This window comes from Taudactylus pleione, unplaced genomic scaffold, assembly GCF_031769625.1.
Source record: "Taudactylus pleione unplaced genomic scaffold, aTauple2 ptg001774l, whole genome shotgun sequence".
In the NCBI taxonomy this organism is placed as follows: Eukaryota; Metazoa; Chordata; class Amphibia; order Anura; family Myobatrachidae; genus Taudactylus; species Taudactylus pleione.
Window position 1 is genome coordinate 342483 of NW_028286171.1, and position 24797 is coordinate 367279.

The 24797-nt window shown below is 45.7% G+C and overlaps 1 protein-coding gene across 1 annotated transcript in view; it reads right to left on the reverse strand.

Moving 5' to 3' along the window:
• LOC148439462 (partitioning defective 3 homolog B-like) overlaps positions 1–24797 on the reverse strand; it is a gene marked incomplete at its 3' end in the record, with an annotated part of 417659 nt that overhangs the window by 228760 nt on the left and 164102 nt on the right. Inside the window, exon 10 of the mRNA XM_088464716.1 lies at positions 10926–11111. Coding sequence (XP_088320842.1) covers positions 10926–11111 — 186 coding nt within the window. The remainder of the gene's footprint in view (positions 1–10925; positions 11112–24797) is intronic.

The window sequence follows — 24797 nt, forward strand, 5'->3', positions numbered from 1 at the left end:
ATATAGAAATGAATGGAATATTCCGTAGCTGGCTGCACAGTCTCTTGCTTTGCAGTGGTCCCCAAAGCCGGGACTCTAGGCACCCTGACAGTATAACCAGGCTGACGCACAGATAGTTACCTCAAATTGGCTGAGGTAATATTTAAGCCAACTGTGCTCAAGTAAGGATATCCCTACAACCTGGACTGTAAGAGTGTCCTGGGGACCCCTGTCTATAAGGTGTTCCTACTCGATCAGTAGGTTATGCACTTTGGACAACCTCCCTTTAAATCACAAGTCCCCCATGTGGGGTTTCCTTCACCTTCACCAGAGGGCATGATGGTGACTTGGTGCAGCCAGTCCTCCCCCATTACAGCCCTTCCATTCAGTTCAATGTGACAAGGCCGGACAGCTCACAGCGCAATATGAAAACCAAAGCCTACTCAGAATGGCGTCTTACCTACGTAGCCGAAGCCAGGAAATAGGTGTCTTCCAACGCAGACCCTGGCCTCAGTACTGCAAGTAAAGAGGGGCGAAACCCCGGAATCCAGGAACGCAGGCCGGCGCCACCCTGTGTCTGCCCTCAAACAGCCGCAGCCAGTCATTCAGACCGCAGCGTGGAGACACTGCGAGCTAACTCGCAGATGGAGGCTTGCACAGGCGCAGTACACACCCTGCGCATGCACCGTCCTCCCATCATCGGGTTTGCTTACATCTCTGAATGAGGCCCACGGCCGGTCCGGGCGTGATTTCCCAGGAGAGCGGAACACCAAAGAATGATTTGCGCGTTATTGTTGTATTTTGTCCGTTCCATTTGTTTGCCGCCACCATAATAACTTTCATTTATTGATTAAAGAAAAATTCAATAATACATTTTAATTTGATCCCAACTCGTGTTGTCCGGTGTCGTTATTTATAAATAAGTATTTTGGGCTCAATTCAGATATCAACCATTAGGGAGGTTCCCTGTAACTATAGAAATCTGCTTCGCTAAAGAGTTAAAACGTTGACGTAATGAGGGTAATTGTAAATAAAGGATCAGATATCGTTATCGAACATCCAGCACATGCAGCATCCCCCAAACGACTTAACGATCCCGCAATCAATGATCGCGGGTCACTATAGTAAACAGGCTTACCTAGTCAATATTGACCATCCGTGCTCGCGCATCTTTTGTTCGTTGAAAGGGGCTAATATTCCGGTCGATATAAATGATCGAACGATAAACGATATCGTTATCGTTTATATTGACCACAATATCTGACCGTGTGTACGCACCATTAGAGGGAACAATGGCCAATAATTCAGCCTAAAACTTGGGTAATGAGGAGGTTGTATCCTATGTGCCATTCTGATGTCATACATGTCCTTAGCGTGTGATCATGAAATCTGGGCTCTTGTTGGTGATATTTAATTAGTTTTATTCTTAAAGAAATCCCTCTGCTTAGAAGAAGCAGCAACTACCCAGCGGCTTTTACTGTTCTATCAATTGGCTTCTTTTAATATTTATTCTAAATGATTATTATGTACTAATCCCGAAAAGGCCGTCAGCCAACCTTGCTGCAATGTACTAATCTTGTAGCATACGAAATCCGCTGGGTATGTACCGCAGCCAGAGAGAGAAGGACGATGTACAGTGTTTGATGGAAATGTCATTTGCTCAGTAAACAGAGACTTTTTGGCTCAATATGTGCTAAAAATCCAAAACTGAGGCAAAGAAATACATAAAGTGTTACATTGCGTGTAATCTACATTCATCCTCCACACGGAACAAAATACAAATATTCTGGTTTATTTTACTTGGGGGAAGGTTTAAGCCATAAAAATTATTTCTGTGATCAAAACAGATCAGGGCAGATCTAAAGGGAGACAGAGAGTAAAGGTGGGTGGGGGAGAGAGAGGGTAAGGGAGGGTGGAGGAGAGAGAGAGATAAAGGGAGGGTGGGGAAGTGAGAAAGAGGGAGGGTGGGGGAGAGAAAGAGAGGGAGGGTGGGGGAGAGAAAGAGAGGGAGGGTGGGGGAGAGAAAGAGAAGGAGGGTGGGGGAGAGAAAGAGAAGGAGGGTGGGGGAGAGAAAGAGAAGGAGGGAGGGGGAGAGAAAATGAGGGAGGATGGGGGAGAAAAAATAAGGGAGGGTGGGGAGAAAAAATAAGGGAGGGTGGGGGAGAAAAAATAAGGGAGGGTGGGGGAGAGAAAATGAGGGAGGGTGGGGGCGAGAAAGAGGCAGGGTCGGGGCGAGAAAGAGAGGGAGGGTGGGGGCGAGAAAGAGAGGGAGGGTGGGGGCGAGAAAGAGAGGGAGGGTGGGGGAGAGAAAGAGAGGGAGGGTGGGGAAGAGAAGGAGAGGGAGGGTGGGGGAGAGAAAGAGGGAGGGTGGGGGAGAGAAAGAGAGGGAGGGTGGGGGAGAGAAAGAGAGGGAGGGGGAGAGAAAGAGAAGGAGGGTGGGGGAGAGAAAGAGAGGGAGGGTGGGGGAGAGAAAGAGAGGGAAGGTGGGGGAGAGAAAGAGAGGGAAGGTGGGGGAGAGAAAGAGAGGGAAGGTGGGGGAGAGAAAGAGAGGGAAGGTGGGGTAGAGAAAGAGGGAAGGTGGGGGAGAGAAAGAGAGGGAGGGTGGGGAGAGAAAGAGAGGGAGGGTGGGGGAGAGAAAGAGAGGGAGGGTGGGGAGAGAAAGAGAGGGAGGGTGGGGGAGAGAAAGAGAGGGAGGGTGGGGAGAGAAAGAGAGGGAGGGTGGGGGAGAGAAAGAGGGAGGGTGGGGGAGAGAAAGAGAGGGAGGGTGGGGGAGAGAGGAGAGAGAGGGGAGGGAGAGAGGGGAGGAGAGAGGGGAGTAGAGAGAGGGGAAGAGAAAGAGAAGGGGAGAGAGAGGGGAGGAGAGAGAGAGGGGAGAGAGAGGGGAGGAGAGAGAGAGGAAGAGAAAGAGAAGGGGAGAGAGGGGAGGAGAGAGTGGGGCGAGAGAGGGGGGCGAGAGAGGGGAGCGAGAGAGGGGGCGAGAGAGGGGAGCGAGAGAGGGGGCGAGAGAGGGGGCGAGAGAGGGGGCGAGAGGGAGAGAGAGAGAGGGAGAGAGAGAGAGGGAGAGAGAGAGGAGAGAGGGAGAGAGAGGGAGAGAGATGGAGAGAGGGGAGGAGGGAGAGAAGGGAGGAAGAGAGAAGGAGGAAGAGAACAAGAGGGGGAAGAGAGGGGGGAGAGAGAGGGGCGGAGAGAGGGGGGAGGAGGGAGGAGAGAGGGGGGAGGAAAGAGAAGGGGGGAGATAGGAGGAGGAATAGAGTTTGAATATGAATCTTTAGACCCAATAGAGTTCTGAAGTGGATGATTGTATTCTGGTCACAGCTGTGCGGCAGGCAGCAATAAGTATATAACCTTAGCATCTTTGGCATCTATAAAAAGGGAGGCGATCAGTAAGCACAATGGCAGATCACGGAGCGCCTGGGTGTGGCACTCTGACAGTTGCTGAATGAATGAGGGATGACAGGCCATGTGACCAGAGTGCGACAGTCACATCCCGCTATGTATATCGCCTGATCATTAGCTCATTGTTTTATTGCCAATAAATACTTGGCAGAGGGAGACGTGGAGGTAGTTTGCTTATGAAGCCAGTTATATTTCTAAGCACAGAGCCTGGCTGGATACACCGCTATGTACATTGTATTCCTCTGGTAATGGAAAGTCTCTGCCAGGGAGAGCATCTGCGGCATTTGCTATGTTTCAGACAAATCTCAAACCCTATTGCCTTAGATCGGCCATAAATTATTCTGTACCCAGGACAACCTGGAAGGCGAGATAACTCCGATGCAGATCCCTCTCTTTCTGAGCAGAACACCTGAAATAAATAACTGAAAACAAATAAAATGGTCGGGGACTTCCGCCCATCGTTATGTGGGTGCAGGAAGCACCCAGCTTGTGTTTGGCATCGGATTCTGTAATAACGCAGCAGAATGGGCATTTATGGGAAGTTTGCGCTATAAGCATATACTTGTGATTACACCTGCATGGAAGGTTTTGCGCCCACCCTTCACCCCAATTTTCCATAGCGTCCCGTCCATATAATGGAGGTCACGGTCTTCCACCAGTAATTAAACATTATGATGACAATCATTCAAAAGTACAAAGTGAGAAGATGACGGGACGATGTACAGACTTCAACTTTATTGTCATTCAGGCTCCCTATCCGTACGCTTGGCTCATAGCCATCATCAGTATCAGTGCGCGCTCCCACCATGCCTGAGAACCGGCACATTTACGTACGCAGAACACCGCAGAGTGTGCGCAGTGCAAAAAAAAATAAAATTGTCGAAGAATTCTGAATCAGCCCCACAGGCTCCGCAGACCTAGCACTCGGGTAACAACACAAAGACTGCAGGGCTGTAAGACGATGATGCCACCCAGGGCACCTCTGCCCAATGTACACAGTTATGTCTCACCTACTGCACCTGGCCTTACAGCTGTCACGTTTATATGTTGTAAATATGTTCATGCAACAATGTAACAGGCTGCAGATAGCTCCAGAGGTTGAATGTAAGAATATACCAGAAATTATATAGGTAATAAAAATACCCTGAAAGATACGAGGTCACAGAGGAATCAATCTGTCTGCAATCGAGAGCTACGGAAGATTGTCAGCTCTATTATACGGCAGACAAATCCGATATTTGCTAAACATAAGGGACACAGGCTGACGACTCTTAGGGGTTTTTAGAAATATTTGTGTTTGGCAGAATCCTTATTAATCAGTCACCAGGAATGGACTTGTACCCGCTACCTAGTATCAGTTTTTGTAAAAGGATTTGGTGGAATCCTAAAATCTGATCCCTGAGGTGAGGTACAGTATATACCGTTTGCTCAGGGAAGAGTATCTAATGTAGGGACATATTTATTAAATAATATTGAAGTTCCCTGTAATTATTAAGGATCCCGTGAAAGTAGCAAGGAAGGACCACCAGTGCCGCAGAAATCTCTAATATATGCCGAGGTCCCTCCATTTCCAAACACAAAGCAGCTCCCATATTATTCTATGAGGGCCTAACCTTCCCCCCCAGTACCTAAACCTAACCTCCCCCTCCCCGCACCCTAAACCTAACCCTCCCCTAGTGCCTAACCCTAACCTCCCCCTAGTGCCTAATCCTCCCCTAGTGCCTATCCCTAACCTCCCTCTAGTGCCTAATCCTCCCCTAGTGCCTATCCCTAACCTCCCTCTAAACCTAACCCTCCCCTAGTGTCTAACCCTAACCTCCTCCTAAACCTAACCCTCCCCTAGTGTCTAACCCTAACCTCCCCCTAAACCTAACCCTCCCCCTAGTGCCTAACCCTAACCCTCCCCTAGTGCCTAACCCTAACCTCCCCCTAGTGCCTAATCCTCCCCTAGTGCCTATCCCTAACCTCCCCCTAAACCTAACCCTCCCCTAGTGTCTATCCCTAACCTCCCCCTAAACCTAACCCTCCTCTAGTGTCTAACCCTAACCTCCCCCTAAACCTAACCCTCCCCTAGTGCCTAAACCTAACCCTCCCCTAGTGCCTAAACCTAACCTCACCGCTCCCTAAACCTAACCCTCCCCCTAGTGTCTAAACCTAACCTTCTCTCCCCCAGTGCCTAAACCTAACCTCCTCCTCCCCGCACCCTAAACCTAACCTCCCCTAGTGCCTAACCCTAACCTCCCCCTAGTGCCTAAACCTAACCCTCCCCCTAGTGCCTAAACCTAACCTTCTCTCCCCCAGTGCCTAAACCTAACCTCCTCCTCCCCGCACCCTAAACCTAACCTCCCCTAGTGCCTAACCCTAACCTCCCCCTAGTGCCTAAACCTAACCCTCCCCCTAGTGCCTAAACCAAACCTTCCCTCCCCTAGTGCCTAACCCTAACCTCCTCCTCACCGCACCCTAAACCTAACCCTTCTCTAGTGCCTAAACCTAACCTTCACCCAGTGCCTAAACCTAACCTCGCCCTCCCTGCACCCTAAACCTAACCCTCCCCCTAGTGCCTAACCCTTACCTCACCCTCCCAGTACCCTAAACTTAACCCTCCCTGCACCCGAAACCTAACCCTTCCCGCACTGTAAACCTAACCCTCCCCCTAGTGCCTAAACCTAAGCTCCCCCTCCCCGCACCCTAAACCTAACCCTCCCCTAGTGCCTCACCCTAACCTCGCCCTCCCTGCACCCTAAACCTAACCCTCCCCCTAGTGCCTAACCCTTACCTCCCCCTTCCAGTACCCTAAACGTAACCCTCCCCGCACTGTAAACCTAACTCTCCCCTAGTGCCTCACCCTAACCTCAGATACTCCCCGGGATACCTCCCTTGTTGCACAATTAGTGGTGGAAATAGTTTTATTGTCAGGTTTTCAATGGCCTTTGTATTGTATATCCAATTCCTGCTACTCCAAATATGTCAATCATCTCCTAAGTAAGTGAACCCGTACGCCAAGTGCTTTTTGCTTTACTTTGCTTCTTGCAACGATTTAGAAAATATTTATGTAAATCTTAATTAAAAAGGAGAACCATATTAATATTCTTTATCTGCAATTCTTCTTGCTAATTCGGTAGTAAAGGGGTTAATTAAATCTCCAAACTTTTCTCAGTGACACGCTGTCAAGAAAGACAAATTGTAATGGCTGCCTATTACCTAAGTATCGGAGCAGCCGGCTGTCCAGCGGGGAAGCACTTACCATATTAAAAAGCTGATGTTTTAATGCGCTTCACAAATTATCTTACAATTTTCTGGGCTTTTAAAATATTGGCTGGAACTTAACCGTCTCACTGCCGCGGGGGCCGGGGATGTGGTGCAGTCTACAGCAAAAAGGTGGGATAGGAAATCTACGCGGACGGTGTATGGTCCCCACGCTAGTAGTACATTAGTACATTGTAAAGTGTAGACTATTCCAGGACCCGGGAAATAAATGGGATTTTGTTTCTTATCGTAGTTCGAAAAAAAAAAAAGTTTTATGTCGGACATTTCTTTTCTTTTCACGGTCGCATTAAAATCATTTCATTTATTTCTAGTCCGATAAAAAAAAAAACCCCAACAACATTGGACACTGGGCCTGATTCAGAGCCGGACGCTATTTGCGGACGGTCGTTCAGGAAAAGGGGGTGGCTATTCAAATGAACCGTTCGCTCTTTGCGGTCTGTTGACGCCTCCATGTCTGAACGAGCAAACAAAACTTACGATCGTTTTTTGGATAACTACGTCACCTGGCCGCTTGCATCCTACGTCATGTCCGCTATTTATTAGATTAATCGAGTACATCGACCAGCGTATGAGCTGCTCGCTATTCTTGTGGTTGGTTTTTCCTACCGCAATCTTGCGAGCAGTTCTGACTATAAAATAACCCAGTGACGTGGTCAATGACGCTGCTGTATTAATTATGCACACCCATAAAACGCCCGTTTTGACCTTTAAGCACGCCTGCGTTCTGATCTCCACTCCCCGTTTTCAAGCACCTTCCCCTGTTACCACCCACATACGCCTCCTCCTGTCACTCAAAATAGCAGGCATTCGCTATTTAGCGAACAAACGATTTTCGGCCGCACTGACTGGTTCGCGCATGCGTATTAAAATCCGTACGCATGCGCAGTTGGGCAAACATCGCTCGGAGCGAACGAGCGGCTCTGAATCAGGCCCACAGATCTTCTCCTGTCTCTTGTGACTTCTGTATAGCCACATACTGTACACATGGAAACCACTGAAGAGGCGCCATGTTGCTAATTAGCAATAGTGGTGTAATTAGGACCCACAAGTACATATGATATCACGTCTGATGCCAACCCCTCACCAGACAGGATAAGGAACGAGGACAAACATAGTGGTCTATTATTTACTAAGGGTGGGACGTTAGATTCCCACTAGTATTAAATTACATCAAAGACGGCCCTTGCGTTAAGATGCCCACACCCTAGGCGATCTGGTCATGATCCGATATCGTGTCTGATTTCTCCCCCGGCAGCTCCCTGGCAGTTGTGGGCACGATTTGGTGTTAAAATCTATCCAATTGGCACACAATCTATCGTGCCTCCTCACTATCCCAGTGCATCGTGACTGAGATTGTCAGATCTAGCCTGCAGCACAACAAGATCTGAGGACGCGATGGACGCCCAGCGGGTACGCGCATCGGCAGCATGACCCAGAGTGGACACTCACGATCAGGACATATTTTACACCGCCTAGTGTGTGTACGCACCTTTAGGCTAAGTAATGTTGCAGAGCACAAATATTTTCCAAAATGTTTCGGACCTTGGTCTCGTTAGCGTCAGATGGCGTTTGCATTTGTGACCATCTGGTTATTGCAAAATGATCGCGTCAGAACGGGCAGTAGAGTGACAGCCATAACTATCCTTATACTGACAACCTATGCGCTGCACTTCCGGGAAAATGTTTTTTTTTGTTGTTAAATAGTCTAAAAAATCATTGTTTAAGGTATTAATACTTTTTGAGGTCCCACTGCTGCCAATGACAAATCTGCTCTTATATCAAACTCTTTACTCCTGTCCTGTCCTGTCCTGTCCCTCAGAGTTGCTGACATAACCCCACCCTGCGGATACATGCGGAATAGGATTTGTGACTGGGGCGTTATCTTCTGTATAATGAGGAGAGAAGGAATTAATGAATAAAATAAAGTATATGAGCTTCCACGTCAGCTGCAGGAAAAAGCTCAATTTGTACAAATGAATGTGAATTGCAAAATGACTGTGCATCAAACAAGTCAATGGGAATATATATATATATAATAAGAGATAGTAACACCATAAATAAATCTCATACTATACACATTGCAAGCTTGCGAGCAGGGCCCATCTTATCTCTATAGGTGAATTCAAAGAGCTTCGGTAATTTACCACATGCTAATTGATGCCCCAATGCTATTCAATTAGCCCTGAAGACAGCTGCACTTAATGGGTATTTTTTGGGGGGTCTGATCAGAACCGAAAAGAAATCCCAGATAAATAGGCTGTTAATGGGTGAAAAGACCTAGTTAATGTATTGGTCCGTGTTGACGCCCATTAAAACTTTAATTTAACGGGTGTTAAAAAAGGTCTCGGGTGAGAAAAGGGCTCAAACTGAATAGCCATGGGTGAGAAAGCCCCCGGCTACCACCCTTTTCCACATGCGTTAAATTATTGGGTCTAATTGAATTCCCCCCTACTGTATGGCTTTCTGTTATTACCCAATCTTCTATTATTACTGTTTGTTCCCAAATGTAAAATGTAGATAATTGACGGACTACAACAAAATGGCAGAACACAGACACTATTAGAGGTGTTTAAAGGAAAGGATTATGCTTAATGTTGTCCAACAAGATGCTCCCAATGCGTAAAATAAATGCAGCCTCATTTTACTAAACCTCACAGCCGCCTGTCCTTACTGTACAATATCCCATAATGATATCTGCAATAAGCCCCAGTAGCAGAGTACATTGCACGGACAGAAGCACAGGTGTGATGGACGCTATGACTGTGAATGTGTGTGGTGTAAAGGCGGAGATAAGCTGACTCAGGAGGTCGCTGTGGCAGATGGAAAACATTAACATAAACAGAATGCAAATGTACAAAACGCAAATATCGGAATCTGCTGAGAGACGGATAAACTTGACGAAAAAGGACAAATATCTACGATGAAGACTATCGCAGGAGAAATGGGCACTGATTGCTGTGGTCCGACATTGGCGCAGCTCGCTACGGTGTAAGGTAACTCGCAGACATAGGTTATACCGCGCACTGCTGCTACAGTTCTCAGCAAATCCTTCTGATTTGTTTTGTGTGTTATACAGATTTGCCCTTATACACCTGTCCTGTTTGTGTTATATGGGGCGAGACGCCTTTGTTTTGTGTGTTATACAGATTTGCCCTTATACACCTGTCCTGTTTGTGTTATATGGGGCGAGACGCCTTTGTTTTGTGTGTTATACAGATGGACCCTTATACACCTGTCCTGTTTGTGTTATATGATGTGAGACACCTTTGTTTTGTGTGTTATACAGATTTGCCCTTATACACCTGTCCTGTTTGTGTTATATGATGTGAGACACCTTTGTTTTGTGTGTTATACAGATTTGCCCTTATACACCTGTCCTGTTTGTGTTATATGATGTGAGACACCTTTGTTTTGTGTGTTATACAGATGGACCCTTATAAACCTGTCCTGTTTGTGTTATATGGGGTGAGACACCTTTGTTTTGTGTTATACAGATTTGCCCTTATATACCTGTCCTGTTTGTGTTATATGGTGTGAGACGCCTTTGTTTTGTGTGTTATACAGATTTGCCCTTATATACCTGTCCTGTTTGTGTTATATGGTGTGAGACGCATTTGTTTTGTGTGTTATATGGATTTACCCTTATAAACCTGTCCTGTTTGTGTTATATGGTGTGAGACGCCTTTGTTTTGTGTGTTATACAGATTCGCCCTTATACACCTGTCCTGTTTGTGTTATATGGTGTGAGACGCCTTTGTTTTGTGTGTTATACAGATTCGCACTTATACACCTGTCCTGTTTGTGTTATATAGTGCGTGACACTTGGCACAATTACGTGCTGTGCACTTTCTCCTCAATTTTGCATATTTCTTTGCATATAGCATCCTGGGCACATTAGTAGTGCGACTAAGAGACACATAGCGCAGATTAGCCGCAAAGTCTATGGTGCGCCAAATGGGGCTATTTGGTGCGATTTGAGGAAAGGTGTACCTGAGCTCTGAACTTTGGTTGCCACTAGGTATGATGGGGGATACTGTAATTACTGGCTAACATGCAAACTCAATGGGTTATATTCTCGTTCATGTAATGGCTGCAGTATCGTCCGTGCTCTTACTCTGCGCCGTCCGATAGTCACTGTTCTCTTCGATTATTCTCTGTACGATGATACCCGACCACAGTGACTCACAACACATGTACCTTGTACATAACAATTATAACCACCGAAGCCCCATCTAAGCCACCTGCAGTTTGGGTTCAGTCACTGACGCAGAATCTCTCATTACCTTAAATGCTGCTCCCCCATAAATGATGGATTTAATGAAGATCCCCAAATCGGTGTTGGTGTCTCTGGATTTGTTTCCTTTCAGGCTGGCACCCAGTCCGGCCGATCCGGAATCATTCAGCGGGATCTCAAACGTCATCTGTGCTGTACCCTCCGGAAAAGCAAAATGGCCGTCCACGTCCCCCTTCTGAGGGAGAGATGAGAATAGTACAGTCACAGAGAGTCATCAGTACAATGTGGAAAACAAAAGGCATGAACTACACCATAACATACTATATATATATATATATATATATATATATATATATATATATATACACACACACACACACACACACTGTACCGTGCAGAAGTACAGGCAGGTGAGGACACAATGCGGCAGTGAGAGAATGCGAAGTGACTGCACAGAAGAGAACTGTGATCAGTATTTGATGTGACCTCGCTTTGCTGGTGAAAGTATCTGTACGGCTGTAAAACCATTCAGTGAAAAATCAGAGGGTGCTGAATTGCAGAACGCATCGCCTGATCTTATACTGTCACTTACTCACACCACGCTATGAATAATACCACCAGGACCGCGCTACATGAATTGCTTTCAGCGACACATTTACAAAAGTTAACATGCTAAAATCTTTAAATTATGCAGTTTAACATTTCCAGAGGTGACAAAGACGGGAAACCCGATGACATACGAGTCTGAATATATATCTATTTATTTTTCCACTGCAAGTAATGCAACAAAACCATGATAAATGGCCGCGCTGGTGACGGCTGTGAATATAGAGAATGGAACGCGCTGCATAATCAGACTCGGGGGGGGAAAACAGCGCAAATTCAGTACACACAGCAGAAGGGTCTATGGTTTCAACAAATAATGGCAGCAAACAAAATGCAGATAAAATAAAAACAGCAACCGTTGTGCGCTGCGTCATATCCACAGAGCTCTGCGCTGCCTCATATCCACAGAGCTCTGCGCTGCCTCATATCCACAGAGCTCTGCGCTGCCTCATATCCACAGAGCTCTGCGCTGCCTCATATCCACAGAGCTCTGCGCTGCCTCATATCCACAGAGCTCTGCGCTGCCTCATATCCACAGAGCTCTGCGCTGCCTCATATCCACAGAGCTCTGCGCTGCCTCATATCCACAGAGCTCTGCGCTGCCTCATATCCACAGAGCTCTGCGCTGCCTCATATCCACAGAGCTCTGCGCTGCCTCATATCCACAGAGCTCTGCACGGCCTCATATCCACAGAGCTGTGCGCTGCGTCATATCCACAGAGCTGTGCGCTGCGTCATATCCACAGAGCTGTGCGCTGCGACATATCCACAGAGCTGTGCGCTGCCTCATATCCACAGAGCTGTGCGCTGCCTCATATCCACAGAGCTCTGCGCTGCTTCATATCCACAGAGCTCTGCGCTGCCTCATATCCACAGAGCTCTGCGCTGCCTCATATCCACAGAACTCTGCACGGCCTCATATCCACAGAGCTCTGCAAGGCCTCATACCCACAGAGCTCTGCACGGCCTCATACCCACAGAGCTCTGCACGGCCTCATACCCACAGAGCTCTGCAAGGCCTCATACCCACAGAGCTCTGCACTGCCTCATATCCACAGAGCTCTGCGCTGCCTCATATCCACAGAGCTCTGCGCTGCCTCATATCCACAGAGTTCTGCGCTGCCTCATATCCACAGAGTTCTGCGCTGCCTCATACCCACAGAGCTCTGCACAGCCTCATACCCACAGAGCTCTGCACTGCCTCATACCCACAGAGCTCTGCACGGCCTCATACCCACAGAGCTCTGCACGGCCTCATATCCACAGAGCTCTGCACGGCCTCATATCCACAGAGCTCTGCACGGCCTCATATCCACAGAGCTCTGCGCTGCCTCATACCCACAGAGCAGCAGAGCCGGCAGTCTCTAGGACCTGCCGTGGCTCAGTAGGAGGCCTGACCTCTGACATGTGCTACTGCGCCGTGCTGGAGCGTCTTTCTCAGCATTGCAGGTGACTGGACGTGTCCTCTGAGACCCCCAGCCATAAGACCTCTACAGAGTGCCGCATGTACCATATACCACCACTGCCATCTGCCGCCTAGTGCAATACAATACCCAGCAACACCCTTACGCTCCAGTCTACTACAGCATTGTTATTGTACCTGTTCATCCCTGTGTCTCTATGTCACCTCATTGTTCTAGCTGGGAAAATAAACCTGTAACCTGGCTAAGCTGCACCACGTGTGGCCTAACCGGGGGGGTATTGGGGGGAGTGACTGAGCAGCCGCAGAGCCTCAAAGAAGCAGCCGCTCACACAAGAGGCACCTGCCACAGGCACACAGAGACAGATAGAGGGCATCTCAGCATGAAGAACATCTGCCACACACAGTAACAAAGCATAAGACACAGTCACGGATGCGGCAAACACGCGTGCGCGTCTGTGTCCGACTCAGGATCAGGCTGATTGTTGCAGCTAAAGCATGAGGCACCACTGATAGGCATGAGGCACCACTGACAGAAATTATCCTATTCATCTATTGTAGTTAGAAAAACAAAAAGGTCATTATAGAGCATGGAAACCAGATCTGCCCCTACTGGAGTCTAACACCATCTGCAATGATCATATACATCACCCATTCTGTCTAACTGGCGTCACTTCTGCTCCCACCCCCCAGCAGAGCAGTTACTGTACCAACAGGGCCGAAACTAGGATTTTTGTCACCCGGGGCAAGGCCAGAATTTGGCGCTTCACCCCCCCCCCCAAAAAAAAAAATAGAAAGTAAAAATACAACATAGCAGACGAAAAGGGAGTGTGGTTTTGTGACACAGTAATGCCCCTTATAACACATTATGCCGCACAGTAATGCCCCTTATAACACATTACACCACGACAATGCCCCTTATAACACATTATACCACAGTATTGCCCCTTACACATTATGTCACAGTAATGCCCCTTAAACATTATGCCACAGTAATGCTCCTTAAACATTATGCCACAGTAATGCCCCTTACACTTTATGTCACAATAATGCCCCTTACACATTATGCCACAGTAAGGCTCCTTACACATTATGTCACAGTAAAAAACCCTTACACATTATGTCACAGTAATGCCCCTTACACTTCATGTCACAGTAATGCCCCTTACACATTATGTCACAGTGATGTCCCTTACACATTATGTCACAGTAATGCCCCATACACATTATGTCACAGTAATGCCCCTTACACATTATGTCACAGTAAGGCCCCTTACACATTATGTCACAGTAAGGCCCCTTACACATTATGTCACAGTAATGCCCCTTACACATTATGTCACAGTGATGTCCCTTACACATTATGTCACAGTAATGCCCCATACACATTATGTCACAGTAATGCCCCATACACATTATGTCACAGTAATGCCCCTTACACATTATGTCACAGTAATGCCCCTTACACATTATGTCACAGTAATGCTCCTTACACATTATACCACCGTAATGCTCCTTACACATTATACCACAGTAATGTCCCTTACACATTATGCCACAGTAATGCCCCTTACACATTATGTCACAGCAATGCCCCTTACACATTATGTCACAGTAATGTCCCTTACACATTATGTCACAGTAATGTCCCTTACACATTATGTCACAGTAATGCCCCTTACACATTATGTCACAGTAATGCCCCTTACACATTATGTCACAGTAATGTCCCTTACACATTATGTCACAGTAATGTCCCTTACACATTATGTCACAGTAATGTCCCTTACACATTATGTCACAGTAATGCCCCTTACACATTATGTCACAGTAATGCCCCTTACACATTATGTCACAGTAATGCCCCTTACACATTATGCCACAGTAATGCCCCTTACACTATGGCACAGTAATGCCCCTTACACATTATGCTACAGTAATGCCCCTTACACATTATGCTACAGTAATGCCCCTTACACATTATGTCACAGTAATTCCCCTTACACATTATGCCACAGTAATGCCCCTTACACATTATGTCACAGTAATGCCCCTTACACATTATGTCACAGTAATGCCCCTTATACATTATGTCACAGTAATGCCCCTTATACATTATGTCACAGTAATGCTCCTTACACATTATGCTACAGTAATGCCCCTTACACATTATGTCACAGTAATGTCCCTTACACATTATGTCACAGTAATGCCCCTTACACATTATGTCACAGTAATGCCCCTTACACATTATGTCACAGTAATGCCCCTTACACATTATGCCACAGTAATGCCCCTTACACTATGGCACAGTAATGCTCCTTACACATTATGCTACAGTAATGCCCCTTATACATTATGTCACAGTAATTCCCCTTACACATTATGCCACAGTAATGCCCCTTACACATTATGTCACAGTAATGCCCCTTACACATTATGTCACAGTAATGCCCCTTACACATTATGTCACAGTAATGCCCCTTATACATTATGTCACAGTAATGCTCCTTACACATTATGCTACAGTAATGCCCCTTACACATTATGTCACAGTAATGTCCCTTACACATTATGTCACAGTAATGCCCCTTACACATTATGTCACAGTAATGCCCCTTATACATTATGTCACAGTAATGCCCCCTATACATTATGTCACAGTAATGCTCCTTACACATTATGTCACAGTAATGCCCCTTACACATTAAGTCACAGTAATGCCCCTTACACATTATGTCACAGTAATGCCCCTTACACATTATGTCACAGTAATGCCCCATACACATTATACCACAGTAATGCCCCATACACATTATGGCACAGTAATGCTCATTACACATTATGCCACAGTAATGCTCCTTACACATTATACCACAGTAATGCCCCTTACACATTATGGCACAGTAATGCTCCTTACACATTATGTCACAGTAATGTCCCTTACACATCAGGGAGGAGGGCTAAGGTAATTAGAGGGGGAGGGTTAGCATAGCGATTCCGTCAGAACGCCTTTTTGTATTCAATCGTCCTCTTTTCCTGCTCATAGACTCAGAGAGAGAAAAGCGTGCGGATCATGTGGGTGGTAAGTGTTCACGCGGCAGGTGAGTGTGTCCCCATGCGAGGGGGGAGGAGGTAAGTAGGAAGCCACAATGTAATATGTAGCCAATGGAGAAATCCGTATCCTCTAACAGGACAGAGTAGCGATCGGAGGTTCCCTATCATGCTCATGCAGATAACGCACCTCTACAAACACCAAAGCTCATACATGTAACGTGTTCATCTGTTCAGCTACATACAGGTGAGAATTATATTGTTTTGCAGTATAATAACCATCATCTGCAGACGTACTGTAACATCCGATATTTGCACAGAGATGGGGGAACGCACGGGAATAAAGGTTACAGCTCAAATAGTCTTTTCTTACATTTTCATCTGGTTTTAAAGCTTTTGTCACCCGGGAATCGAGAACTCTAAGTTTCTATTAAATTCTACTACACTGTTACTTAAGTAAATGGCTGCAATATTGGATTTTTGAAGGGGTTTTTTTTGCATTTATTTAGATAAATCTCTTAATGTGCTAAATGAATTGTGACTAAATAAAATGCGCTGTTAGACAGATCATAAACAATCATATTAGTACTCAAACTAGCAAAATGGCAGCTAATTAAAATTCTGTTACATTCATAAAAGTATTCTTGTAACACTTCAGGAATTTAAATTTGTTGGGTCATTTACATTTATTAAATTATCCTGTTTATTAAAGTAAAAGTAATTTACTCCCAATTTAATTAGATTAGTTGGTTAGAAAGTATCATTCATTAGGCAGCATCTTAAGCTCTCAGCCCACTTCCGTCCCTGGGAAACACAGATATGTTATGTATATATATATATATATATATATATATATATATATATATATATATATATAATGGATTTGTCCTGAAGTTGCTCCAAAAAAATAAAAAAAAATAAATATAGTCTAGAATGTTAAAGAAACCGGAAGCGTCTGAACTTTTCGCTCCTTTAGTTTAACACTTGTACAGCACTTGTTAGCGCCCTTGTTAGAGGACTTTGTTGCAGCTGACCCTCCTTTGGTGAGTCTCCACCATCTTTGTGTAACTGGCAATAGTTTTTGGATAGTAATGGGGCTGTGACTGGGCCGCTGCAATGAGGGTATTGCTGTACGTTTTGGGTCTTTGTCCTCGTTTAGTGTAATTCTCCCGACTGTTGGGTCACAGACCGGATGACGTTTTCCTCTCTATCGTCCTCTATACCTTTTACGCTCTACGAAAGATCCCCTACATTTATTTAATCAACTAAGTATATGGTAAAAGAGGGATTTAGGGAGGACGAGGTAGGGGTTTGGGGCAAGGGTTGGGGTCTTTATTCAAGCTCCGGCAGCCATGTGTTCTGCAAGCTCCAGCATACCCAAGCAGGTTATGGCTGCTAGGACTTGCTGGGACCAGCGCTGTCAAATAAACAATATTTTTAAAAAATATGCTGAATTTTCACATTTAAAACTAATTATTTCTCAGGCTCCCGCTAATGACGGGTGTTGGGAGGAGCCCTAATGCTTTCGTTACAGGGGTGTATCTTTCTAGACAGGCCCAACGTTGGCTAGATGAAAGCGGCCCGCACCCGGATTAATCTCTTGTTTCCAGCATAAAGTCTCTCACGCTTCCATTAGCATTTATTTCAATGGTTTTTATCTGTATGTGTAAGATTTGTAAAATGTAAATGATTCTGACTAAGACAAAACCAAACAAACATCGCTTGTACTGTTATGACACTCTTACTGTTTTTGAAATATTTTTGTTAAACACTAGCGGTCGCCAGTCTACGGATGTCGGCACATCAGAGACACAAAAATTGGTAAAAATGCCGGAATAAATGTATAGGAAATACGATTCAACGCATTTGTGTTTTATATGTGTTTTTAGTAGTGTTAAAAACGCAGGTAAAACACCAACAGAAGTGCTGCCCTAATCTCTTTTATATTTGTCACTATGTATTTACTCTGCCCAGTTGTGTGCAAATGGTTTTTATATATTTTTTTTTTATTTAGATCAGATCAGATACTAGGAAACTGCACAAACCGCGTTAAGATTTAAACAAACACAAACTACAGACACGGAAAGCAAAGTATTTACTCTCATCCTCTCTAAGCAGCAATTACCTAATAATCATTAGACTTACTTGCAATATAAGGACACTTGTGAGGGGCTATTAAAGAAAATCAGAGAGAATGTACAGGTTACGATGAAACAAGAAATAAATCTTGAATGATTTGAATTAAAAAGAACTACAAATGTTAAAATCAGAGAAGCCACATTTAGCGCAAATATGGCGCCAGGTGTTCAACACTCACATACACTGTGTATAATACCTATATAATAATCTGCTCAAATATGTCCTGTCTCCAACATACATGCGCAGTGGGAGCAGGGGTGGGCGTGGTCAGTGTGTGGCGACAGACGGGATAGACCCTAGCCTAGCCGGAGTGCAGTAGGACCCTGGGTGCCGCCGGGAATGGGGTAGGTATGGTGGCAGCGGCGGGGCGGGGCAGAAGGCAGCCTGTGGTATATACATACAGTATATATATTACATAATTAAATATATATATATATATATATATATACACACACACAGTCAGGTGCATAAATATTGGGACATTGAGAGAATTTTCATATTTTGGCCTCTATTCACCACCACAATGGCTTTGAAATGAAACAAACAAGATGTGCTTTATCTGCAGACTTTCAGATTTAATTTGAGGGTAATTACATCCAAATCAGGTGAACGGTGTAGGAATTACAACGGTTTCTATATGTGCCTCCCACTTTTTAAGGGGCCAAAAGTAATGGGACAAACTAAACAATCCTAAATCTAACTTTCACTTTTTAATACTTTGTTGCAAATCCTTTGCAGGCAATTACAGCCTGAAGTCTGGAACGCATAGACATCACCAGACGCTGGGTTTCATCCCTGGTGATGCTCTGCCAGGCCTCTACTGCAAATGTCTTCAGTTCCTGCTTGTTCTTGGGGCATTTTCCCTTCAGTTTTGTCTTCATCAAGTGAAATGCATGCTCAATCTGATTCAGGTCAGGGGATTGACTTGGTTATTGCATAACATTCCACTTTTTAGCCTAAAAAAACTCTTTGGTTGCTTTTGCAGTATGCTTCGGGTCATTGTCCATCTGCACTGTGAAGCGCCGTCCAATGAGTTCTGAAGCATTTGACTGAATATGAGCATATAATATTGCCCGAAACACTTCAGAATTCATTCTGCTGCTTTTGTCAGCAGTCACGTCATCAATAAATACAAGGGAACCAGTTCCATTGGCAGCCATACATGCCCACGCCATGACACTACCACCACCATGCTTCCTGATGAGGTGGTATGTTTTGGATCATAAGCAGTTCCTTTCTTTCACCATACTCTTCTCTTCCCATCACTCTGGTACAAGTTGATCTTTGTCTCATCTGTCAATAGGATGTTGTTCCAGAACTGTAATGACTTTTTTAGATGTTGTTCGGCAAACTGTAATCTGGTTTTCCTGTTTTTGTGGCTCACCAATGGTTTGTATCTTGTGGTGAACCCTCTATATTCACTCTTGTGAAGTCTTCTATTGATTGTTGACTTTGACACATATACACCTACCTCCTGGAGAGTGTTCTTGATTTGGCCAACTGTTGTGAAGGGTTTTTTTTCACCAGGGAAATAATTCTTTTGTCATCCACCACAGTTGTTTTCCGTGGTCTTCCGGGTCTTTTGGTGTTGCTGAGCTCTCCGATGCGTTCTTTCTTTTTAAGAATGTTCCAAACAGTTGATTTGGCCACACCTAATGTTTTTGCTATCTCTCTGATGGGTTTGTTTTGATTTTTCAGCCTAATGATGGCTTGCTTCACTGATAGTGACAGCTCTTTGGATCTCATATTAAGAGTCAACAGCAACTGATTCCAAATGCAAATGTCACACCTAGAATCAACCCCAGACATTTTACCTGCTTAATTGATAATGAAATAACGAGGGAATAGCCCACACCTGTCCATGAAATAGCTTTTGAGTTGATAGTCCCATTACTTTTGGCCCCTTAAAAATCGGGAGGCACATATAGAAACCGTTGTAATTCCTACACCGTTCACCTGATTTGGATGTAATTACCCTCAAATTAAATCTGAAAGTCTGCAGGTAAAGCACATCCTGTTTGTTTCATTTCAAAGCCATTGAGGTGGTGAATAGAGGCCAAAATATGAAAATTCTGTCAATGTCCCAATATTTATGCACCTGACTGAATATATAAAATTATGATTGTTTTTTCAAAGAGTAAATAAGATAACCCCTTCAGCTGTAATAGCTGTGGGGAATTTATACTAGTATGTAAGATTTACAAGGTAACCAACGCATTAATGCAGTGGGAGCAGCCATTGTGGTCTAAGCCAACATCTCCCTGAATTACACATTACACATTACACAGGACATCGTGTCAGTTGATTTGTCAGATATTACTGCACCACAGGAAACAAATAAAGTACAGTGCACTACAAGCTTATTAGTGTTTGTACTAGGGATGTCCATCGACGATGAATGATGGTTTTACACCATCTGGCAGGAAACCATTGTTGGTTTTGCCGTTAACGGTTAAGGACTGCACTCTGGCAGATGACGGCAGCCACATCCACGCAGCATGCACAAAGTGTACAGTATAGGGACTTCCGCCATTGGGATTCGGTCCTCCGCCATTGACTTTTAAAGCTATGGCCATCGGCTGCAAACCAGTAATAGTTTGTATTAATGAATAGTATGATGGCCATCCCTAGTATGAAAAACATTCTTTATGGTTTAAAACAAGCATTTATCATGTCAGCAGAAGCACCAAGAAGGGGGTGCAGGTACTAAGTACTGCATCTGTTTCAAAGCACCGGTACAGTGCTAAATAGACTGCCCGAGCAGCGCGGGCACTCTTTGTAGGTCACCACATCTATCACGCCGAAGACGAAGCGCACACTGCCCAGCAGATGGTCTATTTAAGACACAAGCGCCGGAGAGAGAACCGAAACAGGGAGGGACAGTCTCCTGAGGCATTGCACTACAGCAGCAAAAGTACCAGCTATACTACTAACGGAGGTGACAAGGCATCTATTAGGGTAAGGGAGGGATAGTCTCCTGAGGCATTGCACTACAGCAGCAGAAGTATCAGCTATACTACTAACGGAGGTGAGAAGGCATCTATTAGGGTAAGGGAGGGACAGTCTCCTGAGGCATTACACTACAGCAGCAGAAGTACCAGCTGTACTAATAACGGAGGTGAGAAGGCATCTATTAGGGTAAGGGAGGGACAGTCTCCTGAGGCATTACACTACAGCAGCAGAAGTACCAGCTATACTACTAACGGAGGTGAGAAGGCATCTATTAGGGTAAGGGAGGGACAGTCTCCTGAGGCATTGCACTACAGCAGCAGAAGTACCAGCTATACTACTAACGGAGGTGAGAAGGCATCTATTAGGGTAAGGGAGGGACAGTCTCCTGAGGCATTACACTACAGCAGCAGAAGTACCAGCTATACTAATAACGGAGGTGAGAAGGAATCTATTAGGGTAAGGGAGGGATAGTCTCCTGAGGCATTACACTACAGCAGCAGAAGTACCAGCTGTACTACTAACGGAGGTGAGAAGGCATCTATTAGGGTAAGGGAGGGACAGTCTCCTGAGGCATTACACTACAGCAGCAGAAGTACCAGCTATACTAATAACGGAAGGGAGAAGGCATCTATTAGGGTAAGGGAGGGATAGTCTCCTGAGGCATTGCACTACAGCAGCAGAAGTACCAGCTATACTACTAACGGAGGTGAGAAGGCATCTATTAGGGTAAGGGAGGGACAGTCTCCTGAGGCATTGCACTACAGCAGCAGAAGTACCAGCTATACTAATAACGGAGGTGAGAAGGCATCTATTAGGGTAAGGGAGGGATAGTCTCCTGAGGCATTGCACTACAGCAGCAGAAGTACCAGCTATACTACTAACGGAGGTGAGAAGGCATCTATTAGGGTAAGGGAGGGATAGTCTCCTGAGGCATTGCACTACAGCAGCAGAAGTATCAGCTATACTAATAACGGAGGTGAGAAGGCATCTATTAGGGTAAGGGAGGGACAGTCTCCTGAGGCATTGTACTACAGCAGCAGAAGTATCAGCTATACTACTAACGGAGGTGAGAAGGCATCTATTAGGGTAAGGGAGGGATAGTCTCCTGAGGCATTGCACTATAGCAGCAGAAGTACCAGCTATACTAATAACGGAGGTGAGAAGGCATCTATTAGGGTAAGGGAGGGACAGTTTCCTGAGGCATTACACTACAGCAGCAGAAGTACCAGCTATACTAATAACGGAGGTGAGAAGGCATCTATTAGGGTAAGGGAGGGACAGTCTCCTGAGGCATTACACTACAGCAGCAGAAGTACCAGCTATACTAATAACAGAGGTGAGAAGGCATCTATTAGGGTAAGGGAGGGACAGTCTCCTGAGGCATTGCACTACAGCAGCAGAAGTACCAGCTATACTACTAACGTAGGTGAGAAGGCATCTATTAGGGTAAGGGAGGGACAGTCTCCTGAGGCATTGCACTATAGCAGCAGAAGTACCAGCTATACTAATAACGGAGGGGAGAAGGCATCTATTAGGGTAAGGGAGGGACAGTCTCCTGAGGCATTGCACTACAGCAGCAGAAGTACCAGCTATACTAATAACGGAGGTGAGAAGGCATCTATTAGGGTAAGGGAGGGATAGTCTCCTGAGGCATTGCACTACAGCAGCAGAAGTACCAGCTATACTACTAACGGAGGTGAGAAGGCATCTATTAGGGTAAGGGAGGGATAGTCTCCTGAGGCATTGCACTACAGCAGCAGAAGTATCAGCTATACTAATAACGGAGGTGAGAAGGCATCTATTAGGGTAAGGGAGGGACAGTCTCCTGAGGCATTGTACTACAGCAGCATAAGTACCAGCTATACTACTAACGGAGGTGAGAAGGTATCTATTAGGGTAAGGGAGGGACAGTCTCCTGAGGCATTACACTACAGCAGCAGAAGTACCTGCTATACTAATAACGGAGGTGAGAAGGCATCTATTAGGGTAAGGGAGGGACAGTCTCCTGAGGCATTGCACTATAGCAGCAGAAGTACCAGCTATACTAATAACGGAGGCGAGAAGGTATCTATTAGGGTAAGGGAGGGACAGTCTCCTGAGGCATTGCACTACAGCAGCGGAAGAACCAGCTATACTACTAACGGAGGTGAGAAGGTATCTATTAGGGTAAGGGAGGGACAGTCTCCTGAGGCATTACTCTACAGCAGCAGAAGTACCAGCTATACTAATAACGGAGGTGAGAAGGCATCTATTAGGGTAAGGGAGGGACAGTCTCCTGAGGCATTACACTACAGCAGCAGAAGTACCAGCTATACTACTAACGGAGGTGAGAAGGTATCTATTAGGGTAAGGGAGGGACAGTCTCCTGAGGCATTGTACTACAGCAGCAGAAGTATCAGCTATACTACTAACGGAGGTGAGAAGGCATCTATTAGGGTAAGGGAGGGATAGTCTCCTGAGGCATTGCACTATAGCAGCAGAAGTACCAGCTATACTAATAACGGAGGGGAGAAGGCATCTATTAGGGTAAGGGAGGGACAGTCTCCTGAGGCATTACACTACAGCAGCAGAAGTACCAGCTATACTAATAACAGAGGTGAGAAGGCATCTATTAGGGTAAGGGAGGGACAGTCTCCTGAGGCATTGCACTACAGCAGCAGAAGTACCAGCTATACTACTAACGTAGGTGAGAAGGCATCTATTAGGGTAAGGGAGGGACAGTCTCCTGAGGCATTGCACTACAGCAGCAGAAGTACCAGCTATACTACTAACGGAGGTGAGAAGGCATCTATTAGGGTAAGGGAGGGACAGTCTCCTGAGGCATTACTCTACAGCAGCAGAAGTACCAGCTATACTAATAACGGAGGTGAGAAGGCATCTATTAGGGTAAGGGAGGGATAGTCTCCTGAGGCACTACACTACAGCAGCAGAAGTACCAGCTGTACTACTAACGGAGGTGAGAAGGCATCTATTAGGGTAAGGGAGGGACAGTCTCCTGAGGCATTACTCTACAGCAGCAGAAGTACCAGCTATACTAATAACGGAGGGGAGAAGGCATCTATTAGGGTAAGGGAGGGATAGTCTCCTGAGGCATTGCACCACAGCAGCAGAAGTACCAGCTATACTACTAACGGAGGAGAGAAGGCATCTATTAGGGTAAGGGAGGGACAGTCTCCTGAGGCATTGCACTACAGCAGCATAAGTACCAGCTATACTAATAACGGAGGTGAGAAGGTATCTATTAGGGTAAGAGAGGGATAGTCTCCTGAGGCATTGCACTACAGCAGCAGAAGTACCAGCTATACTACTAACGGAGGGGAGAAGGCATCTATTAGGGTAAGGGAGGAACAGTCTCCTGAGGCATTGCACTACAGCAGCAGAAGTACCAGCTTTACTAATAACGGAGGTGAGAAGGCATCTATTAGGGTAAGGGAGGGATAGTCTCCTGAGGCATTGCACTACAGCAGCAGAAGTACCAGCTATACTACTAACGGAGGTGAGAAGGCATCTATTAGGGTAAGGGAGGGATAGTCTCCTGAGGCATTGCACTACAGCAGCAGAAGTACCAGCTATACTAATAACGGAGGTGAGAAGGCATCTATTAGGGTAAGGGAGGGATAGTCTCCTGAGGCATTACACTACAGCAGCATAAGTACCAGCTATACTACTAACGGAGGGGAGAAAGGCATCTATTAGGGTAAGGGAGGGACAGTCTCCTGAGGCATTGCACTACAGCAGCAGAAGTACCAG